The sequence below is a fragment of the Rhinolophus ferrumequinum genome, chromosome 4 (assembly GCF_004115265.2).
Source record: "Rhinolophus ferrumequinum isolate MPI-CBG mRhiFer1 chromosome 4, mRhiFer1_v1.p, whole genome shotgun sequence".
Lineage (NCBI taxonomy): Eukaryota > Metazoa > Chordata > Mammalia > Chiroptera > Rhinolophidae > Rhinolophus > Rhinolophus ferrumequinum.
In genome coordinates this window covers 19364847-19387190 of record NC_046287.1, presented here as the reverse complement: position 1 = coordinate 19387190, position 22344 = coordinate 19364847, and the positions used below count along the sequence as shown (strand labels likewise).

General features: G+C 35.6%; 1 protein-coding gene across 6 annotated transcripts in view; it reads left to right on the top strand.

Annotated features, from left to right (window-relative positions):
- PCDH9 (protocadherin 9) overlaps window positions 1-20666 on the top strand; it is an 875404-nt gene extending 854738 nt beyond the window's left edge. For 5 of the 6 annotated variants that reach the window (XM_033104110.1, XM_033104109.1, XM_033104106.1 and 2 more), the window contains one exon: window positions 18458-20666. In XM_033104110.1, coding sequence (XP_032960001.1) covers window positions 18458-18831 — 374 coding nt within the window. In that variant the 3' untranslated portion in view covers window positions 18832-20666. The remainder of the gene's footprint in view (window positions 1-18457) is intronic. The other variant, XM_033104107.1, reaches the window with a different exon arrangement.
- Window positions 20667-22344: the final 1678 nt, after the last annotated feature.

The following is a 22344-nucleotide window of genomic DNA, read 5'->3' as shown; positions in this document are numbered from 1 at the left end:
GGGTGTTCCTTTTTGGCCTAGCCATACCCTGCGTTCTTATGTGGGGAGTGGGACCAGAGACCCTGCAGGCCATCCTGCATGACAATCCCCTCTTTATCGGTACAGACATGCACCAAAAAAGGCTAAGTCCTGCACAGTTATCAGCATCTCATTAAAACTCTGTTTCAGAATAATTGCTAATAATTATATTGGTGTCTGCAGGCTTTAAAGAATTATTTTGTTATGTATCCTGTAAGTCTGGACTTCTGAAGACATCTAAAGAACCCTGTTGGTGAAAGGAATTATGAAACTTCTAGAATGATTAAGTAGTTTGGTGGGATATAAGTAGTAACCTAATTATGTTTTACTTTGGGACATTCTACTTGCTTCAATTCCAGAGTAAATTAGCACATAGGTTATTTTGTCCTTGTGAATATATTTAGACATTCCTAATAATATCTTCGTGAATTTTTTGCTATGAACTTTTAGCAATGTTTCTTATGTACAAGTAAGCACTATCTGATTATTAACTATTTCCTGAATGTAAGTTATTTGTTGCATAAAGTTTAAATACAGGTTTTATGTCAGTTCATTGGGGCTCACTACAACTTTATTTTTTCTTTCAAAATATATCTGATAATTATTCACAATGTGCCAGGCCATGGTAACAGCTGTTGAGGATGCGGTTATCTAAAAGCAAATCACCTGGCTTCGTGGTGCTTACATTCTGTGTGGGAGCTAGACTGTTAACAAATATAGTGTGACAGGTAGCAATCAGTGCTATCAAGAAAAATACAGCTGGGTAAGGGAATAAAGAGTGACTTGCGTAGAGCGTATTATTTATTTTCATAAGGTGGTCAGGAAATGCCTCAAAAAATGTATCAAATTTAAGAACATAGCTCACTAAACAGAGAGTGAGTTACTCTAAAGGCAATGAGAAGGATAGTCCAGGTACAAATAACAGCAAATTAAAGGCCTAGAGACCTCATTGATCTTGGTGTATTTGAGTCAGAACAAGGAAGTCAGTGTAACAGAGCAGAGGGAGGAGGGCTGGTCGGGGGTGGGGATAGAATGTGAGGGCTATGAGCTCAGAGTCGGGCAGAAGCCAGATCATGTAGACTGTCTGAGCCATGGAAAAGTGTGGCTTTTACTCTAATGTGATTGGAAGCAGAGGAGTGAAGTCTGCTTTAAATATTGTGTTAGGCTTTATAGAACCCAAATACGTACACATCCTACTCCCCAGAACATGTAGCTATGTTATCTTCCATGGCAGAAGGGACTTTGCAGATGTAATTAAATTAAGGGTTTTGATATGAGGCGATTATCCTGGTGTATCCACATATGCACCAGGATATATATAATATAATTGCAGTGGTCCTTATAAGAGGGATGCGGGAGGAATTAGAGGAGGTGATGTGATATGGGAAGTAGAGATTAGAGTGATATGCTTTGAAGGTGAAGGAAGGACCCAGAAGCCAAGGAATACAGATGGCTTCTAGAAGCAAAAAAAAAAAAAAAAAAACCCAAAACAAAACAAAATAAAAAAAATGAAAGCAAATGGATTCTCCCCTCAGAGAAGGAATCAGCCCTGTCAACATCGTCATGTTAGCCCAACAAAATTAATTTTAGACTTTTGATCCCCAGTACTGTAAGAGAATAAATTTATGTTGTTTCAAGCCACTAGGTTTGTGGTAATTTCCTTCTTTCCTTCCTTCCTTCCTTCCTTCCTTCCTTCCTTCCTTCCTTCCTTCCTTCCTTCCTTCCTTCCTCCCTCCCTCCCTCCCTCCCCCCTCCCTCCCTCCCTCCCTCCCTCTCTCCCTCTCTCTTTCTCTCTCTCTCTTTCTTTCTTTCTTTCTTTTTCACAGAAGCAATAGAAAGTTAACAGAAGTATTATATATGCCTTTTGTTATCAACTGGAGCGTGGAATGTCAAAGGAGCAGAAGAAGGGAGTCCTGTTAGGATGTACTAGCAGGACTTGGGCTGGTGGGTTTGCAGGAAAGTAGATAAGCTAAAGAACTTGCTGACTGATTGTGTGACTTGGTTAAAGGACAATTGTATTACTTTTCTATTGCACAATAACAAAATTAACATAACTTAGCAGCTTATAGTAATAAATATGTATTATCTCATTTTTCATCTATCTATTACCTCAGAAATAGGCTATCAAATCCAAAATCAAGGTATGAGCCAAGCTTAAGTCCTCTCTGGAGACTCTGAGGATCAATCTATTTTCCAATTCATTCAAGCTGCTGGCAGAATACAGTTCCTTGTGGTTGTAGGACTGAGATCTCTGTTGTCATGCTTGCTGCCCGCTGGGGATCGCTCTCAGTAATTAGAGCCTACTCTCAGCTCCTTTCCAGCTGGTGCTTTCCAACTTTAAAGCCAGCAATGGCACACCAAATCCTTCTTGGGCTTTAGATGTGAGCTCCCTTGTGCTACCAACTAGAGAAACTCCCTGCTTTTCAAGTGTTCACATGCTTTTGGTGATTATATTAGTCCCACCCAATAATCTCTTTCAATTAACCGAAAAATGAACTTTAATAGTAACTTTATTACATCTGCAAAAATCCTTTTGCCATTGTTTTAGTTTGGGCTTCTATAACAGCATACCATAGACTGGGTGGCTTAAACAACTGACATTTATTTTTCACAGTTCTGGAGGTTGGGAGGTCCAACATTAAGGTGTCAGCAAAATTAATGTCTGGTCAGACCTCTGTTCCTGGTTTGCAGAGCTGGCTCCCTGCTGTCCCCACAGGGCAGAGCAAAAGAGAGAGCTTCTGTCTGGCTTCTCCTTATAAGGGCACTAATCCCATCATGAGGACCCCACCCTCATGACCTCCTCTGAACAATAAACTCTCAAAGGTCACACCTCCAAATGCCATATCATTGGGTGTTAGAGTTTCACCATGTGAATTTGGCAGGTGGTGGGAGAACACAATCCTTCAGTTCATAGTAGGCATATAATTTAACATGGTCACTTATGTGATATCATATTCAAAAGATATCGCTGGGGATAATGCTGGGGAATATCGAGAGGGGAGGTATTTTAGATTTCTGTCTAATGTGCCAAGGCTTACTCCTTTCCCCCCCCTTTTTTTTTTTTTTTGGTTCTGAATTGAGCAAGCAAGTGATCATTGTGCTATATGCAAGAATGGTAAATGCAAGAAGAAAAGCAGGTTTAAAGGAAGAAAAAATAGCAAAAATTATGTAACTTCAAAATACCAATTAGAAATCCAAATGATGCAAAGGAGCTGGTAGTCAGATATACTGATATGCACCCCCCACCCCCAGGAAAAAGATAGTGGGCTTGAAGTATAAATTCAGGAATTACCAGCATATGTATGATATGTTAAGGCCACATAATTCTGAGAGTTCACCTAGAGAGAATGTAGATAAACACTGAGCATTCCAACATTTAGGAGTCTGGAAAAGGTCCTGGTGCCCTCAGAGCAAGCTGAAATAGGGAGGCTAGTGATAGAATGGAGAAATTAGAAAAATGTGGCTACACCAGGGAACTTGTTAGAATAGAATATTCTTGGGCTCCACGTCAGAGCTACCGAATCTGAATCCTTGGATGAGGTAAAGCAAGTTATGTGTTAACAAGCCTTCTGACTAACTCTAATACACGCACAAGTTTGACAACTTTAATTGTTTAGACCACTAGGAAAGGAGAGCATGAAGACGGGTAAGTCCCCAGTGTCCTTGCATCTGAAAGTGGGGTCCTTGAATCTTTGCAGCAGTGGCATTTGAGAGATTGGTACAAATGAGGGAACTCAGGACTCACCCAAGATTTACTGAATCTGTATTTTGAGGATTTCCCCAGGTGGTTCATATGCACATTAATGTTTGAGAAGCACTTGTCTATGCTATATTAACTCAAAGAGATAAGACAGTACAAGTATAAACACACACCACACCCCTACAAATCACATGCACCATAACTGATATTTTATTCCATTTAAAACATAATCCTCAGGCATCTCATAAAATATGTGAATTATTAAATCTTTAACTCATTCATTTAGAGGATTAGTAAAGTGTTTTCCCCAAATTGGCCAATGTTTTAATTTCCTGGATTACTCTCTATGCCCTCTGAAGACCGTGGGAAGTAGAATCTCTAGCCTAGAGACAACAGAGAAATGAGATTGTGGTGATAAGTATCCCAGGTGAAAATTATCAGAGAACACTATGCAAATGAAAATTAACTCCACTAGCTTTTTTTTTTTTTTTCCATTTTAAATAAATATACCTAAAATATGGGAAATAGTGGACATTTCGTAAAGGCAAATTACTTCACAATATTGTGTACTACTGGCCTGGGTTCAGACAAGCAACTGAAAGTGATTTAAGGGAACAAAAGATTACATAGGTCACTTCTTCATTTTTAACTTGGATCTCAGCCTGAAATTAACCTAAATAATCACTGCATTCCTTAACACCTTAGACTTGCTCTTTAAAACTTGCCGTGCCTCATGTAAGATTTACCACATTTTTTGAGAAATAATTCAAAATGTAAAATGGAGAATAATTCAGGAAATATCAGTACCTGAATGACTTTTTAAAATGAAAGACCTCAAATATGAGTAAAAGAAGTGGTAAACTATAGAAGAAAGTAAGTATGATCTGCAATAATGTAAATAAATGTTTCACATGAAGCAATTTGGTCAAAATTTGAAAGTTAATTGAAATAATCAATGAAAGCCTATCTCCTTAGACCATTGTCATTCAATTGATTGCAATGTCAAATACTAATGGCGAATATTTACAATTGCCAAAGATAATTTTCTTTTTAGCAATTAGTTTTAGCAGATGAGAAAAAAGCAGCTGATATTCATGCCATGCTGAAGAAAGCTAAAGATTTATAAGGAAGTGCTCTCCATTCTTTGTGAGCTGTAAAGTCTGTCCAAATAGCGATATCCTCTCCAGCATGAGAATCTGCTGCTTGGGCTGGCCACACGTTATTGTATTTGGACTGTCTCCATGTGCAAATGTTGATTTTTCATCTGTGACCAAGGAAAAAATCTGTATGAGGAACGTGTAAAACATTTAATCCTTGTTTACTTGTTAACCAGGGTTTTGTCAAATCCTGGTGGTGTGGGGTTTTTGCGTTTGTTTCTCAAGGTGACAGCAGCTGCATTCACAAGGTTATGTTTAAATCTGAGCTCGAAGGAAAGCTCTGATCAAACCATTAGGTGTTTACTTGGATTTAGAAATATAATTCTTGTTCTACATATAATTTCACATTCCAAAACCTAAACATGGCCTAAGTAACAGAGTAATCTACAGGAACAATTGATTTATAATTTCTTCGTCCTCTCTTGGGCTTAACAAACTTCTTTGTCCTCTCTTGGGCATGATACAATGAATATAATGCTGAAAAATTTGATTATCATGACAAGCAACAGTGATGTTTAATAAAAGAATAAGAGAATGGTAGAAATCATGCATCAAAATCTAGTCTTTTACTCTCAATTTATAGATGAGAGACTAAGACCTAGAGAATCTAACATTGTTTTCACAAAGTCCATGCTAATTTGTTGTTTTAATGGGGCTCACATCTATTTTTCTCTGTTTGCCCTAGCTATGATGACCATATGACTTGCAATTTCTGGGTTGATTCTGATTTTAGATATGGTATGCAACAATCTCTTGAACCTAACATGAGATTAAGTAAAAATTACTGAATGAATGAATTAATGGAAAACATTTTTTCCATAAATATACTAAAATTTGCCAGGTCTATTTTTGTTTTAGATATGCTATACTATTTCATAACTATGCTATACTATTTCATATAAAAATTTGAGTTATAATGGCAAAGAAATTTACATTGTTTCTCTATAATAGGCCTACATGAAACTTGAAAAATGTTCTCACTATGCCTAAGTATCAGGGAAACTGCTTCAGCAAATCTAAATCAGTGGATGTATCTTTCAATTTAAGGTGTTTAGTGATGCACAACTCTTGGCATACTACACTTCTGCTAGGGTGATACCTTGGGACATATGGCAGAATTGGAACATAAGAACAGATTTTCCATAAAAATAGCGATATAAGTTCTCACCACAACAAGGCTATTAAGACATGACAATTAGGTGTGTTTTGCATGCAAGAGTTATAGTTCTATAATCAAAATTGAACAAAATGAAAAACTGAGTAAGATGTGATGCATTTGATCCAACATGATATAAAAATGACTGATCTATTTTATAATTCAATATTGTTAATCTGTGTAGTCTTATTTTAACCAACAGTAAACATTCTAAGGGAAATGTATTCACATAAAAGGCCAAACTTTCATATGGTATGAAATCTAATCAGGAATAGGAAAGGTTTCACATTTTTTTCTTTTAAGTATCACTCTCTAACTTTTGAATTAAAGAGTTTCAATTACAGGGTTTCATCAGGTTGAAAAGCAGGTGGTCAACAGGCCAGAAGCTACTTGTAATTACAGCAGTGAGTTAATCAATGAAGTAACAATTCTGCTTCCAGGTATAATAAAATGAGATCAAGGCTCACTCAAGTATGCTACCATTTAAGTATAGCTGGAGATCCATTAACTTGGATTGCTTCACATTTCAAACCTTCATCTTTAAAAGTTAGTAATTCAAGCAGCTCTCTGACAGCTGTTGCCTAAACCATATGAAGAGTATTTTGTTTGGTTTTGAGTAACAACTTGAATTGTATAAAGATGGAGATGGACATACAATGAAACCTGGTATGAATATTAACTGAGACAACTTTCAAGAACTTTTTTGTTATGGGCTTTGGTTTTTGCTTTCAACATTTATTTAAATGCAGAGACAGTTTTACCAGCACTTATATCTTTATACATTTAAAGACCAGGAAAAATAACCAAATTCATGGATTGCAGATTGTGAAAGGGAGCAACATTGAATGTTTCAGTGTTTAAAACTTCATGATGGGGGATTGTAATTATTTTTAAGAGAAAGAAAACAAATCGGTGTAATGTTGAAATTATAGAGGATATTTAGGATTTGGAATCCTAATCTGGATTCCAAATAGATATTGTATGATGCAAAATAAATAGGATATTATAAAATATATGATACAATTGGAGAAATAGGGAAACATATACATGAGTGTGCACAAACGTACACATGTGAAATCTCAAGACATTTATTAAGAACCAGCACAATGTCGGATTCATGTGATAAATGTTAGGTATTCAATAAATAAATTTTGAGGAAATATATGAATGAAAAATAAATATAATTATTTATCAATTACTGTGATAAAATTAAAAATAATCATATGTCAAAGATTAAGTATACTGTATTTCTACATATACATTTTGCAGTGTAAGCGACAATTTCATGATATTTTAAATGCTATGTATTTCATGGAAAATCATAGATTATTTTTAATCATATTTTGAAAGTGAAAATATTCAATATCAATGCTTTTTAAAAAATGCTTTTCTTTTTGAAAGCATAAGAAAATTAAGTGAGTGCTTTTAAAAATGAGAGAAATAAATTGGAAAATATTCAATGTTTAATAATCTTCAGATTACAAACTTTTAAAGGACAGAGACTGTTTTAGGGAACCCATTGAATGACTGTTCCTTCCAGTAATTCATCATCCAGTTTTTTTTTTTTTTTAAACACCAATTCATGAACAGACTTTATGAAAGACAACTTGGAAGCATTGTTATTTCCCAGAGTAAAACTCATTGTTTTCGTTTTGTTTCCCTTTTAATATCAGGGCAACTACTAAGAATGATAGATACATATATATATACATATACATACATATATATGTGTATATATATAAACACATATATATGTATACATATATATGCATATACATACACACATATATGTATATATAAACATATATACATACATACATATACATATGTATATATACATATGTATACATATATACATGTTTTCCTTTTAATATCAGGGCAACTACAGGATTATACACACACACACACACATATACATATATGTATATATACATAAACATATATATGTATATATACATATATGTATATGTATATGAATACACACACACACATATATATATATATATATATATATGCCCCCCCCCCAAAAAAAAAAAAGAAATAAGTAAAATGTTTCCTGTTTAATGTCAGGTCCTAAAATAAAAATTAAGAAAGTTTAAAGCAAAGTATATTTTCCAACAATACAGCTCACAGTATTCAGGGCATAATTAATTTGCTTATTGATTTTTTTTATTAAAAATAAATAATGGAAAGACGTCATCAAAATGGCGGCATGAGGTGAACCTCTGTAAATCTCCCCTGGAATTTACAACTAATCGAACAACTATAACTCCACAAAGGACTCCCTGCAAAGCAGACAGGCAAGATGAAGAGGCTCACTACTGAATTCACCTAAAGGTGGGCGAATCACGCAAGCAGGGGAGGGGGAAGGGAGAAGTATGGAGACTGGGCTGCACAGGCGCAGGACACAGACCTAGCTCAGTTCTCTGAGCTTGCTGCATCCCGGAACTACCGCAGCTGTGGAAAAGGGAAGAACTCAGACTGCTAGGGCTCAACTTATGGCCCACAGGGCTGAGGGAACAGCATATAACACGGCTGAACCCAACGGTCATGGCAGAGACCTCAAAGAAAAGACTGAGGGAAGAAGGCTGAAAACTGTGGTTTAAGCCCTCACCGCCATGCAGAGAACGGAAGCCTTAGGCACTGAGACTAGTCGCCCTCTCCCTACCCTCCCAGAGCTCGCCCCGCCCCCACCTTCCCGGTGCTAGAAGCAGAACAGTAGCAGTGTCAGATCAAAAGAACAAAATATTTGCTGTTCTGAGAACTGTGGATGGCAGACAAAGATTCGCAGCCCAACTAGTTCCGGCCAAGGGGAGGGAGCTGTGGAAGCAGGACCGGCTGTGGTGATGGTCACTGCCATTGCTCTGGGCCACCTCTCACAACTCACCCCGACCCTGGCCCCACTTGTCTGGGCGGATCCCTGCAGGAGTAAACAGAACAGCTGAAACATACAGGCTCTGAATCTGGTTCAGGAAGAGCTTTGGAACTTCAAAAGCTCTCCCCATATCCACACGGACACTGCGCCCTTTGACCCAGGTGAACTATTAACAAAGGAGAAGCCCATCTTCCAGGGAATCCCCCCATTGTGTGAGAAGCTGGAATAGTGCAGAGAAGACATAGCACTACTGTGTGAGAGAGAAAAGAAGGCTGAAGTCAGAGAGAAAATAAAACATTCTACCAACAAGTACTGGAAAACAAAAGAAAGACCTCTTCCTATCAACCTGTTGCAGAAGCCACTCCTGTAGATGTCTAGGAAGAGAAATAATAAATCAGTAATTGCCATGACTAACCAAGGCAACAAGACAACTCAGAAAGAAAGTGAAAAGTCTCCAAAAAAGGAACTTAAAGATATGGAAATATATGACTTAAATGACAGAGAATTTACGATTGCAATTCTGAAAAAACTCAATGAGATGCAAGAAAACACAGAAAGGCAGTTTAATTAACTCAGAAACACAATCAAAGAACAACATGAGCATTTTACAAAAGAGATTGAAATTTTTAAAATGAACCAAATAGAATTTCTGGAGATTAAGAACTCAATAGAAGAAATTAAGAATGAAATAGCCAGTTTAGGTAGTAGAGTTGACCAGATGGAGGAAAGAATCAGTGATATCGAAGATAGAAACCTGGAAATGACACGGATGGAAGAAAAAAGAGACTTGAGACTTAAAAGAAAGGAAAGAACTCTACAAGAACTTTCTGACTCCATCAGAAAGAGCAATATAAGAATAATGGGCATACCAGAGGAGAAGAAAGAGAGAAGGGAACAGAGAATATATTCAAACAAATTGTCGATGAGAACTTCCCAAACTTGTGGACAGAACTGGATCCTCGAATCCAAGAAGCAAATAGAACACCTAATTACCTCAATCCCAACAGGCCTTCTCCAAGGCACATTGTATTGAAGCTGTCTAAAATCAATGGCAAAGAAAGAATCCTCAAGGCAGCCAGGGAAAAGAAGACAGTAACATACAAAGGAAAGCCCATTAGATTATCTTCAGATTTTTCAGCAGAAACTCTACAAGCCAGGAGGGAGGGGAACCAAATATTCAAACTATTGAAAAAGAGAAATTATGAGCCAAGAATAATATATCCAGCAAAGATATCCTTTAGATATGAAGGCGGAATAAAAACCTTTCCAGACATACATGAGCTAAGGGAATTTTCTAATACACGACCTGCCCTACAAGAAATACTAAAGGAGGCTATCCAACCACCATTAACAGGGACAATTTGTGGCAACCAAAACACAAAAATGGGGAGAGTAAAGGCCTGAACCAGAATATGGGAATGGAGTAAGTAAGTGTGCTGAAGAAAATGGAATACTCTAAATATCAAACTTTCTTTTACATAAACTTAAGGGTAACCACTCAAAAAAAAAAATCCAGAACTGAAATATATACTGTAATTAAAGAAGAAACAGAGGGAAACATCATAGAATACCACCACACAGAAATAACAAACAACAACAAAAAGACAAAGAAACAATGGAGACACAGCCTTACCAGAAAATTAAAGATAGAATGACAGGAAATCCTCACATATCAATAATCACCTTCAATGTAAATGGACTGATCTCACCAATAAAAAGTCACAGAGTAGCAGATTGGATCAAAAAACTAAATCCAACTATATGATGTCTCCAAGAGACACATCTCAGCTACAAGGACAAGCATAGACTCAAAGTGAGAGGGTGGAAATTGACACTCCAAGCAAATGGTACCCGGAGAAAATCAGGTATATCCATACTGATATCAGATGAAACAGACTCCAGTGTGAAAAAGGTAACGAGAGACAAAGATGGACATTTCATAATGGTAAAGGGGACTATACAACAAGAAGACATAACAGTCATCAATATTTATGCCCCCAATCAGGGAGCACCGAAATATACTAAGCAACTACTAACAGAACTAAAGGGAAAAATTCAGCAAAACACAATTATACTAAGGGACTTAAATATATCAATGACAGCTATGGACAGATCATCCAACAGAAAATAAATAACGAAATAGCAGCCCTAAATGACACATTAGATGAAATGGACATAATTTACATATAGAGAGCATTTCATCCTAAAACATCAGACTATACATTTTTTTCTAGTGTACATGGAACATTCTCAAGGATAGACCATATATTGGGACATAAAATCAGCCTCAGCAAATTTAAGAAGATTGAAATCATACCAAGCATATTCTCTGATCACAAGGCTTTGAAATTGGATATCAACTGCAAAAAGAAAGCAGGGAAAAACACAAATACATGGAGATTAAACAACGTACTTTTAAAGAACGACCTGGTCAAAGAAGAAATTAGAGGAGAGGGCCAAAGATACATAGAAACAAATGACAATGAAAATCATCCTACTAAAATTTTTGGGATGCAGCAAAAGCAGTTTTAAGAGGGAAGTTTATATCATTACAGGCCTATCTCAAGAAACAAGAAAAATCCCAAATAAATAACCTCATGTTACACCTTAAAGAACTAGAAAAAGAAGAACAAATGAAACCCAAGGTCAGCAGAAGAAAGGAAATAACAAAAATCAGAGCAGAACTAAATGTAATAGAGAACAAAAAGAAAATAGAAAAATTAATGTGACAAAGAGGTGGTTCTTTAAAAAGATTAACAAAATTGACAAACCCATGGCTAAACTCACTAAGGTAAAAAGAGAGAAGACACTAATTAACAAAATCAGAAATGAAAAAGGGGAAGTTATCACGGACACCACAGAAATACAAAGGATCATCCAAGAATACTATGAAGGACTGTATGCCACCAAATTCAGTAACCTAGAAGAAATGGACAAGTTCTTAGAAACATATAGCCTTCCTAGGCTGAACCATGAAGAACTGGAAAATCTAAACAGACCGATCACCAGTAACGAAATTGAATCAGTCATCCAAACCTTCCCAAAAGCAAAAGTCCTGGACCAAATGGCTTCACTAGTGAATTCTACCAAACCTTCAAAGAGGATCTAATACCAATCCTGCTCAAACTCTTCCAAAAAATTGAAGAAGAGACAGTACTCCCTAACTCATTTTATGAGGCCAACATTACCCTGATACCAAAACCCGGTAAGGACAACACAAAAAAAGACAATTACAGACCAATATCTCTGATGAATACAGATGCAAAAATCCTAAACAAAATTCTAGCAAATCGAATACAACAATGCATTAAAAAGATTATTCATCACGACCAAGTGGGGTTCATCCCCACCAAGTGGGGTTCATCCCCGGGGCAGAAGGATGGTTCAACATCTGCAAATCCATCAATGTGATACATCACATAAACAAAATAAAGGACAAAAATCATACGGTTATATCAATTGATGCAGAAAAAGCATTTGACAAGATACAACATCCATTTATGATTAAAACACTTAATAAAATAGGTATAGAAGGAAAAGACCTTAACATAACAAAGGCCATATATGACAAACCCTCAGCTGATTTCATAATTAATGGTGAAAAACTGAAGCCCTTTGCTCTATGTTCAGGAACAGGACAAGGCTGTCCCCTATAACCTCTGCTTTTCAACATAGTGCTGGAAGTCCTTGCCAAAGCAATCAGGCAAGAGAAAGAAATAAGAGGCATCCAAATTGGGAATGAAGAAATTAAATTGTTACTCTTTGCAGATGACATGATGCTATATATAGAAAACCCTAAAGACTCCACCAAAAACCTGTTAGAAACAGTAAATGAATACAGTAAAGCTGCTGGCTACAAAATCAACGTACAAAAGTCCATTGCATTCTTATATACTAACAATGAAATCTCAGAGAAAGAAATACAAAAAACAATTCCTTTTGCAATTGCAGCAAAAAGAATAAAATACCTAGGAATAAACTTAACCAAGGATATGAAAGACGTATATGCTGAAAACTGTAAGACGTTTTTAAAAGAAATTGAAGAAGACACAAAGAAATGGAAAGACATTCCATGCTCATGCATTGGAAAAATCAACATAGTTAAAATGGCCATATTACCCAAAGCAATATACAGATTTAATGCAATCCCCATCAAAATCCCAATGGCATTTTTTAAAGAAATAGAACAAAAAATCATCAGATTTTTTGGAACCACAAAAGACCCCGAATAGCCAAAACAATCTTAAGAAAAAAGAACAATGCTGGAGGTATGACACTCCCTGACTTTAGCTTGTACTACAGGGTTGCAATAATCAAAACAGCATGGTATTGGCAGAGAAACACATAGACCAATGGAATAGAATTGAGAACCCAGAAATAAAACCACATAAATATGGACAGATAATTTTTGACAAAGCAGCAAAAAACATACAATGGAGAAAAGACAGCCTCTTCAATAAATGGTGCTGGGAGAATTGCATAGCCACGTGCAAAAGAATGAAACTGGACTGCTATCTGTCACCGTGTACCAAAATTAATTCAAAATGGATCAAAGACTTAAGCATAAGACCTGACACAATAAACTGCATAGAAGAAAACGTAGGTACTAAACTTATGGACCTTGGGTTCAAAGAGCACTTTATGAATTTGACTCCAAAGGGAAGGGAAGTAAAAGCTAAAATAAATCAATGGGACTATATGAAACTTAAAAGCTTCTGCACAGCAAAAGAAACCGTGGACAAAATAAAGAGGGAACCAACTGTATGAGAGAAGATTTTTGGAAACAGTGCCTCCGATAAGGGGCTAATATCAAAAATATACAAGGAACTCATTCACTTCAACAACAAAAAAACAAACAACCCAATTGAAAAATGGGCAGACGACCTGAAGAGACATTTCTCCAAAGAGGACATACAAATGGCAAATCGACATATGAAAAAATGCTCAGCATCACTAATCATCAGAGGAATGCAAATAAAAACCACAACAAGATATCACCAGTCAGAATGGCTATCATCAACAAGACAAATAGTACCAAGTGTTGGAGAGGCTGTGGAGAAAAAGGAACTCTCATACACTGTTGGTGGGAATGCAGACTGGTGCAGCAGTTATGGAGAGCAGTGTGGAGGTTCCTCAAAAAATTATGGATAGAATTACCATATGACCCAGCAATCCCTTTCCTGGGTATCTACCCAAAAAATCTGGAAACATTTATACATAAAAACACGTGTGCTCCAATGTTCATTGCAGCTTGTTTACAGTGGCCAATACATGGAAACAACCAAAATGTCCTTCAATAGATGAATGGATAAAGAAGTTGTTGTATATATACACAACGGAATACTATTTGGCGGTAAGAAAAGATGATACAGGAACATTTGTGACAACATGGATGGATCTTCAGAGTATAATGCTAAGCAAAATAAGTCAGACAGAAAGAGCAGAGAACCATATGATTTCACTGATATGTGGTATATAAACCAAAAACAAAAAAGAACAAGACAAACAAATGAGAAACAAAAACTCATAGACACAGACAATAGTGTAGTGGTTACCAGAGGGTAAGGGGGTTGGGGGGTGGGAGATGAGGGTAAAGGGGATCAAATATATGGTGATGGAAGGAGAACTGACTCTGGGTGGTGAACACACAATAAGATTTATAGATGATGTAATACAGAATTATACACCTGAAATTTATGTAATTTTACTAACAATTGTCACCCCAATAAATTTTTAAAAATGTAATAAAAAAATAAAAAATAATAATAATGCTCTCTTGACACAGTAATGAGGTTTTGGCAAAAAGTGGTCAGTTCCCCTTCTTGACTAAGTCCACACTCCACCACTTCCTGTCTGGAGCTCTCAAACTCCTAGGTCACTAAGCACCCATCCTAACTGTCCAGAGATCAGCTACTAGAAGACTTGGGACAGACTCTATGCCCTGGAGTCTGAGAAATTAATCATTTAGAGTGACCATCCACAGAGAACTCTGGGAACCTAGCTAACCCCAGCCTACTTGCAGTACAGAAGCTGGTTCCACAGCTCCAGCTTGCTGTGACCCTGTTTCTGGTTCAAACCCCTGTGTAGCCAGGCCTGGTGGCCTTTTCTTTTCTGGAGCTCTAAGTGACAAAAGCTTATTGCTTTCATCTGTGTCATTGTATTATGTTCCACCTTTTGATGGATTTTTAAATCTTGTACAAAAATAAGCTTCCTAAAACACTTATCTAAGCATCTATAAAACGTCTCTAAATATATTTATAGACTTTATCAAAAACCTTCACATTGATTTACAAGCATGAATCATATGAAGTTCAGTTCTCACAAAGCAATTAATATAATTTAATGGACAGAAACTCATTTTTTGTAAGTTTAAGGCCTTTTATAGTACACAACAATTTTAACTGTAAATGTTTTAAATTGTCAGTTATCTATCAGAAGAACTTTCAGAAAACGGTAGAAATAATATAGCTTGAAACAAAGTGCTTCTGTTACCTTGTAAAGGGACATGCCTCCCTATTTCATTAACTGCTTCCTATTCCTGCCCAGTGACACCTTTTTCTCCTGTCTCAGTTCACTACTTTTAAGGCAATTATTTGTTTCGTAGGGTTTGTTAGACGAAAAATTCCGTGAATTTAGTGTTGACATCTATTTTATTCACTGCTATATTCCTGATGCCTGTCACAGTGTCAGCTTATAGTGCACACTCAGTCAGTATTTATGAAATAAAGAAATATTATTGGTTCTGAAAAAGAAATATTCTATTGGTTAAACTGTGTCACTCAGTGCTGAAGACTGAGGGTCCACATATACTTAAAGATATACAAACATGTAGTTCTCGACCCCTGAATGATATTTCTTGATTTAGTAAGATGACAATGCATGTCGGATGAGGCTATATTAAAAACAACTTTGCATATTCTCTATTCTCTCTTTGATGCACTCCATGAAAAACTGATTCTATCAGCTGAAGACGTCCTCCCCCGACCCCTACCTTTGGATATATTAACAAGAACAGAAAAACTTATTAATGGTTCTGGAAAGGTAAAGATTAAGAGTTGGACTCAAGATATATTATACATCAAATTGGTGATTAACTGCTTTATCTCCATTGATGTCTAGAAAAGAGTGAATATATTTAACAGAGAAGTTAATAATTCATTTATTAATTCACAAAGTATTGTTAGGCAGAGATTTGCTGTTAAGGAAGCTTTTGGTTTAATGTTTGTGAAATCAGCATCTTCTATTATAATTACATAATGTTGGTCATTAAGGGGAAAATATCTGTAATAATATCTTAGAACGTTTTCAACCTCATAAAAATTTTATTAGCAATTAATATATTCATAGATCATCACTGTTGCTTAGGACTGTGAGGAATCAGAAGATCGATAAGTGTTTTTTTTTGTTTGTTTATTTGTTTATTTCCACCAATTGATTTTAAATCTAGTTGGGAAAAAAACAAAAATGAAAACAGATACTCATGAATGTACAGAAACTCCTCCAAAAGACAAAAAAAAATGTCATTAAGGTAAGAGCTGAGGGACCTCAATTAGGAAATTTGCTATTTATCAGTAAGGGAAGATCTGTGGAAAGTTTCCAGGTACATACCTGTATGAGATGTGAATCCACATAGTTTCGGAAGCTTTCTGTGGTATGTGGGAAACAAGTTGACCCTTGAAAGAGTCAGTAATTAAATGAAAATAGGCCAGGTGAAAGCATCTTCTAAGCTTGTAAACCTAATGTGAAAAGATGAATTGGTTTGAGCAAAATGTGTTAGCTTTGTGGATATAGAGTCACTGAGCACACGGAAGCAAACCTAAAAGGGAGAAATTGGTTTGAACTTTTAAAATGTGGGCAGATTGTGGAGGGCAAAAAAACGCTCATAGAGAAGTTTAAATTAAATATCCTAGGAAGATAGTAATCATTGGAGGAGATTTATGAGAAAAATAGTTTTAAGTAACGGACACATGTTTAAACAAAATAAAACTGTTTGCTTTAGATGGAATTGGGATACAAGTCAGATGGGAAAGAATTTTAAGGTTAACCTAAAAGGTAGATTTTAGATTGAAAAAAATGACTGAAATTTGATTTTGTATAAAAGAGTATATTTGAGCCATATTTTTTCACATCCAATGTCCGTTCTGATGTTGCCTGTTTTGTGATCTCAGGTATTTGCTATCAACCCTGCCTATCTCATCAGGTATGTTTTCACACGCAAGAAATAGCTAGAATTATATTAAAACAAGTGGATGATAATATGAAACCCCCACAATTATTGGGTACTAGACTATGTTAGTAATGCTAACTTGCGTTTTAGCAAATACCTATATTTCAATTGTTTAGTTATTTTTATCATTTACTAGAAAATTTGCTGGTATGTTTTCTGCATTTTCTTCTGCACTTTTATTCTGATGACTCTCTGCTTTTGAGAATGCTTTATGCCTCAGGCATTCTTACCTATCCACTTAACCTCATTCATAAAATCAATTCTTAATTTCCAAGCTATCACTTATCACTTGACTGTTTAATCAAGGGAGAAAAACAACAACAAAACTTTTTCCTTGACTATTTGACTATTGTTATTATTCAGTAAAGGGCTGGCTTCCTCTACGTAATAAGAAAAGAGTTTATGTTTGAAATCATGGTTAAAATGCATGTTCTAGATTGTCTGCTGGTAAAGAGAGAGGGGGAGAAAGAGAGAGGCGGAGAGAGAGAGAACTAGAGAGAGAATTATCTATGATGGTTTTTTACTCCTGAACATTAAACTACATGTGATCTAATTGACAACTTAGCTATAGTTTTATATATTACAAATCTCAGAAATAAGTTAAGCTTAGAAGGAACCAAATGCTGTTTTTGAATGCAAATGGTTTCTTTATTTACTTCGATTTCACAATACTTCCCACAGACCAGGTGTGCTGTTATTCATATACTGTAGTTAAAATATTCTTTAAAATGATTATTTTTTTAATGTAAAATTATCTTTACATGAGTTCTTACATTAAACAACACATATTAACATGGGGAACAATATTTTATATAGTCATTTAGAGTATTTATTTTTAATATGTCTTGCAGTTTGTTTTCATGGAGTTGTATGTAGCATTTACATATTCTCAGCATTTCACATACTTGTTTTTTATTTCTCATAAATATGAGCTTTTTATTAAGAATTAGGACATAAATTAGTATCAATACATTTGCTATAGAAAGAGTTGATCAGAAATGATACATCGTGGTCCATCCATATTGCTTACCCACATCTGTCTGTCTATGTATGTATCTATTTACTAACTTATTTTTCTGCCTATTTTTCTGGATGTAAACAAAGACTTAAGGAAGAAAATGCATAATTTTTGCCTCCACAACAAGAAATTTGATTCCTTGTATGTTATTCTTAAAAGGAGGGGGGAAATATCTTTGAATTATTTAACACTATGCTTTTCATGAACAAATGAGATCACCAATGCACTTTTCCTCTAGGAGGTAATTTTAAAAGAAAATTCTAATCACTTTTTTTTCTTATTTTCTCTGTCTTTTGTTCTCTGCAGATGGGCCTCTGGGTCCACGTGGATTAGCTGAAGCTACAGAGATGTGCACTCAAGAGTGCTTGGTTTTGGGTCACTCGGATAATTGCTGGATGCCTCCAGGCTTGGGTCCATATCAACACCCTAAATCCCCTCTTTCAACCTTTGCACCACAGAAAGAATGGGTCAAGAAGGACAAGCTTGTGAATGGGCACACTCTGACCAGAGCCTGGAAAGAAGATAGCAACAGGAACCAGTTCAATGACCGTAAGCAGTATGGCACCAATGAAGGCCATTTCAACAATGGCAGCCACATGACAGACATTCCTCTGGCCAATCTGAAGTCGTACAAGCAAGCAGGAGGTGCTATTGAGAGTCCGAAGGAGCACCAACTCTAAAAAAACAAAAAACAAGAACAAAAACAAAACGCTGTATGGGAACTAATAACTTTAATCTAAATAGACATGCTAATACTGTTGTGTGTCAGAGCTTTATGTATTCAGTAGATCTCTACAACTATGCCCCTTATAGCAGGGATATTCATAACTTTGTGTTAGCACTATGGAGGATACAATGTTTTACAACATAAGAGAAAAGATAGTTCTACTAGCCATGTGATCTTGTTTACTAGAATTGATTATTCTTCAGAGGTCTCTCCATTGTGAAAATACCTTTTTTTTTCTTTTTTCTTTGTTTTTTATTTTTAAATAGTGTTTTAGTTTGACCCTGGACTGCTGCTATGAATAATAGAATATGCATTTGGAGAGTAAGAAAGTCCGTGGATTAGAGTGACTGACAAACATATCCAGTTAGAAAATTGTGCTCTTTTTGTCACCGATTTGTGTTGGGACTACTATACTTGACATTATACTTCAAACGAAACGTAAAAAGATGAGCATTAAACCTATTGTGCTGTTAACAACATTAGTGGACACTTGTAAGTCAGTGTTAAAGTATTTGTAAATAGAAGCAAGTTATTATTAACAACTTTTGTGTACTTATAATGTTCACCTAAAAAATGTTGTAGCATAATTCTGTGTTTTATGGTTGCTTCCTTCCTTTGCTTTTTTTTGTTTTACTTGCCTCTTTGTCTTTATTTTGTTGTTTCTTTTTAGTGAGGTGTTCTGCGTTAGCATTCTGTCTTGACACACATTGTTCAAAGGATCTCAAATACTTGCGTTTAAAAACAGGTTCTGGAATCTTGCTTCTTTTATTAAAGCTTATAATGCTGGGATTCTGTGTAAAATAAAGAAAATGTGAAACTTTATATAAAAAAAGGACTTCTGCAAAAGCTTGGAAATTCAGAACCGATTTTCTTGACATCCTTATTTTCAAAGTAGGCAAAAGCAAATCACTTAATTAGTAGCATTAAGTGAGAGAGTAATGGGAAAGTGTTATCCTTCAGAAGGTAATATAATATCATGTACTTGTCAATCATGAAAAACTAATGTATCAAAATTACATATATTAAAAAAATTACTATTCAAAAATAGTTTCAATTGGGCAAATGTGTGTCTACAACTTTGTTGAAATGGCAGTTTGTGTTGATCCTCATATACAATAATGTTGTTGTAACACAAGTGTTAGACCATAGCCACAAAATATTTAATGTGTTGTGCCTTCATGATGTAACAGAACATTCTCCAGGTAGGGTAGTTGGGGAAAAAAGGGATAAATCTCTAATTATTGCTGTTTAACTGTTTGTTATCATAGTTGGTCAATGCCTGGCAGGTACCAGCATCTAGTCACTTAGGTCAAACCAACAGAGTGACAACTAATGTTAATAAGATCTCAGTTGCACGTGCAAAACAAATCCAAATTCGAACATTCTTAGGAGGTTTTTGTTAAGGCATGACAGATGATTTAAACAAATAAATAGCATGCAAAAAAATGTCTTTATTGAAAGAAGTGAAAGTTATCTTAATGCCACAGTTCAACATCAGTTTAAAAGTTAAAAAAATAAAAAGTAAAAAAAAAAGGTTTGCTAATCTGATAGTTAATTTGTTCTTACCAAAAATGAAATTACTTTGTAAATAGCAGTTCACATTTTTTCACAGCATAATGGAAAATAATGGGTAGGGGTGCATTGCTTATTGCAGTACATTTTTGTCGGTTTGTGAGGGGTGTTTGATGACTTCGACAGAATAAATATCTAAACAATTATCCTTGTTACTGCTTTGCCAGTTCTACGTTATTTACAATTATTCAGCTCTTGCAATAAATGTTCTGAATTCCTGATTGTAATGTGTTAATTCTTGGTCAACATCCGAAGTGATGATTTCTACTCTAATTTTTGGATAAATATATGTTGATAAAACTTAATTTTTAATTAGAAATGAAGGAAGACTTGTTAGGGATTTAATACCTGTGTTCTGAAAATATAATCCAAGTTAGAGTAAAATTCCCCTAATGGTCTAGTAAATCATTTTCTAGGGAAATTCATGGAGAAGACTGGTTCACTTTCTCAGAAAGATTCAGGCAAGTTTCATCAAAGTGAAATCCCAAGTCAGAAAGTAGGCAGGTAGAACTGGTTGGTTAGTAAGATTATCTCCTTGACTCTTAATGTCTTCAATAAGATTTCATAAAACAAACTCTCACATATTTCACTGTTGGTTATGGCAGGAAAGGACCATTCTGGGATTAAGGGCTTGAAACAAAGGCCAAAACTTCATCTATATGTCCTTTCAGATTAGGAAAATAGGCACAGAAATCTGTCAAGATTCACTCATATGCCATTTGTATTCACCATAGAGCGACTGGATCAGTTGGGTTGTAGGCTAAATAAGCAGGCTGGTTCTTCCTCTAGAGCTTTTAAAGAGTTCAGAAATAAGACTCAGGAGATAGAGACATGGAGGTAAAGATATGTGCTTGGACCAGTGGCGATACATGATACCGTGACTTTTACCTCTGAATAAGCCAGATTTATCCATTATTCTGATGTATACCTATAGCATCATTATGCTGTCCTTCACAGGAACCTGCCCCAGGACACAAAGAACAAAATAATCTTAAAAAGAGGTCATTCTGGAAAAAACAAACAAATAAACAACAACAACAAAATGCGTGCCTATACAGTTCCTTTCTCCATTTTTTTTTTTTTTAGCAATCAGATAAGTCATTTGCCTCTGCCTTGAAGAAGAATAAAGGATGAGAAAAACTAAAATAATTCATCTCATATTTTTTTCCTTCCAACAAAGAGTGGAATAGAAATAGCTGCTCTTATCAAGGCATTCAGTTATATGCTCTGTGAAAAGTTAGGATTGATAACATCACAAACCATACTGAAGAATTCACTCATCACATAAATAAAATAATGCATTTATAATGACTATTTCTTAAATATAATCAACATTCTTTAGACGTTGAAAATCACGAACCGTCATTTGTCTGGAAATCCTAGGAAAGCACACCTATGTGAAATGTACTTAAAAAATGACTTTTTTTAGAGGGATTATCAAATATCACAGTGATATACGCTAACCCCTTTTCTAAAACAGGTATAAATAAACTTTATAAAGTTGACTATGACCAATTTGAATGAGCATGTCTACACATACACTAACATAAAATATGTATTTACACAATGGTCATTCATTAATAGACAACAGAGAAGTCATTTTGTTGCACTGATGCTATTCCGCAAATCTCATTCAGCCTGGAGTGGTGCTCCCAACCCCCATCATTCCTCAGCTAACACTAGAAATGCAGCTGAGACCCAGAAGCCATTCTAGTATTTATTAAACTCTCTTGGATAGGTGCCAGGAATGGCTAATTATTAGTAGTGAGGAGTTTTGGCAGCAAGGGATGAAAGGAATGCCTTGTCAGTTTCAATTCTAATATGAATGCCAGTGTGTTACTTCTTAAGAGGGCAAACCAAACTAGGAAAAGGAGGAGCGGTGTTGCCAGCCTAA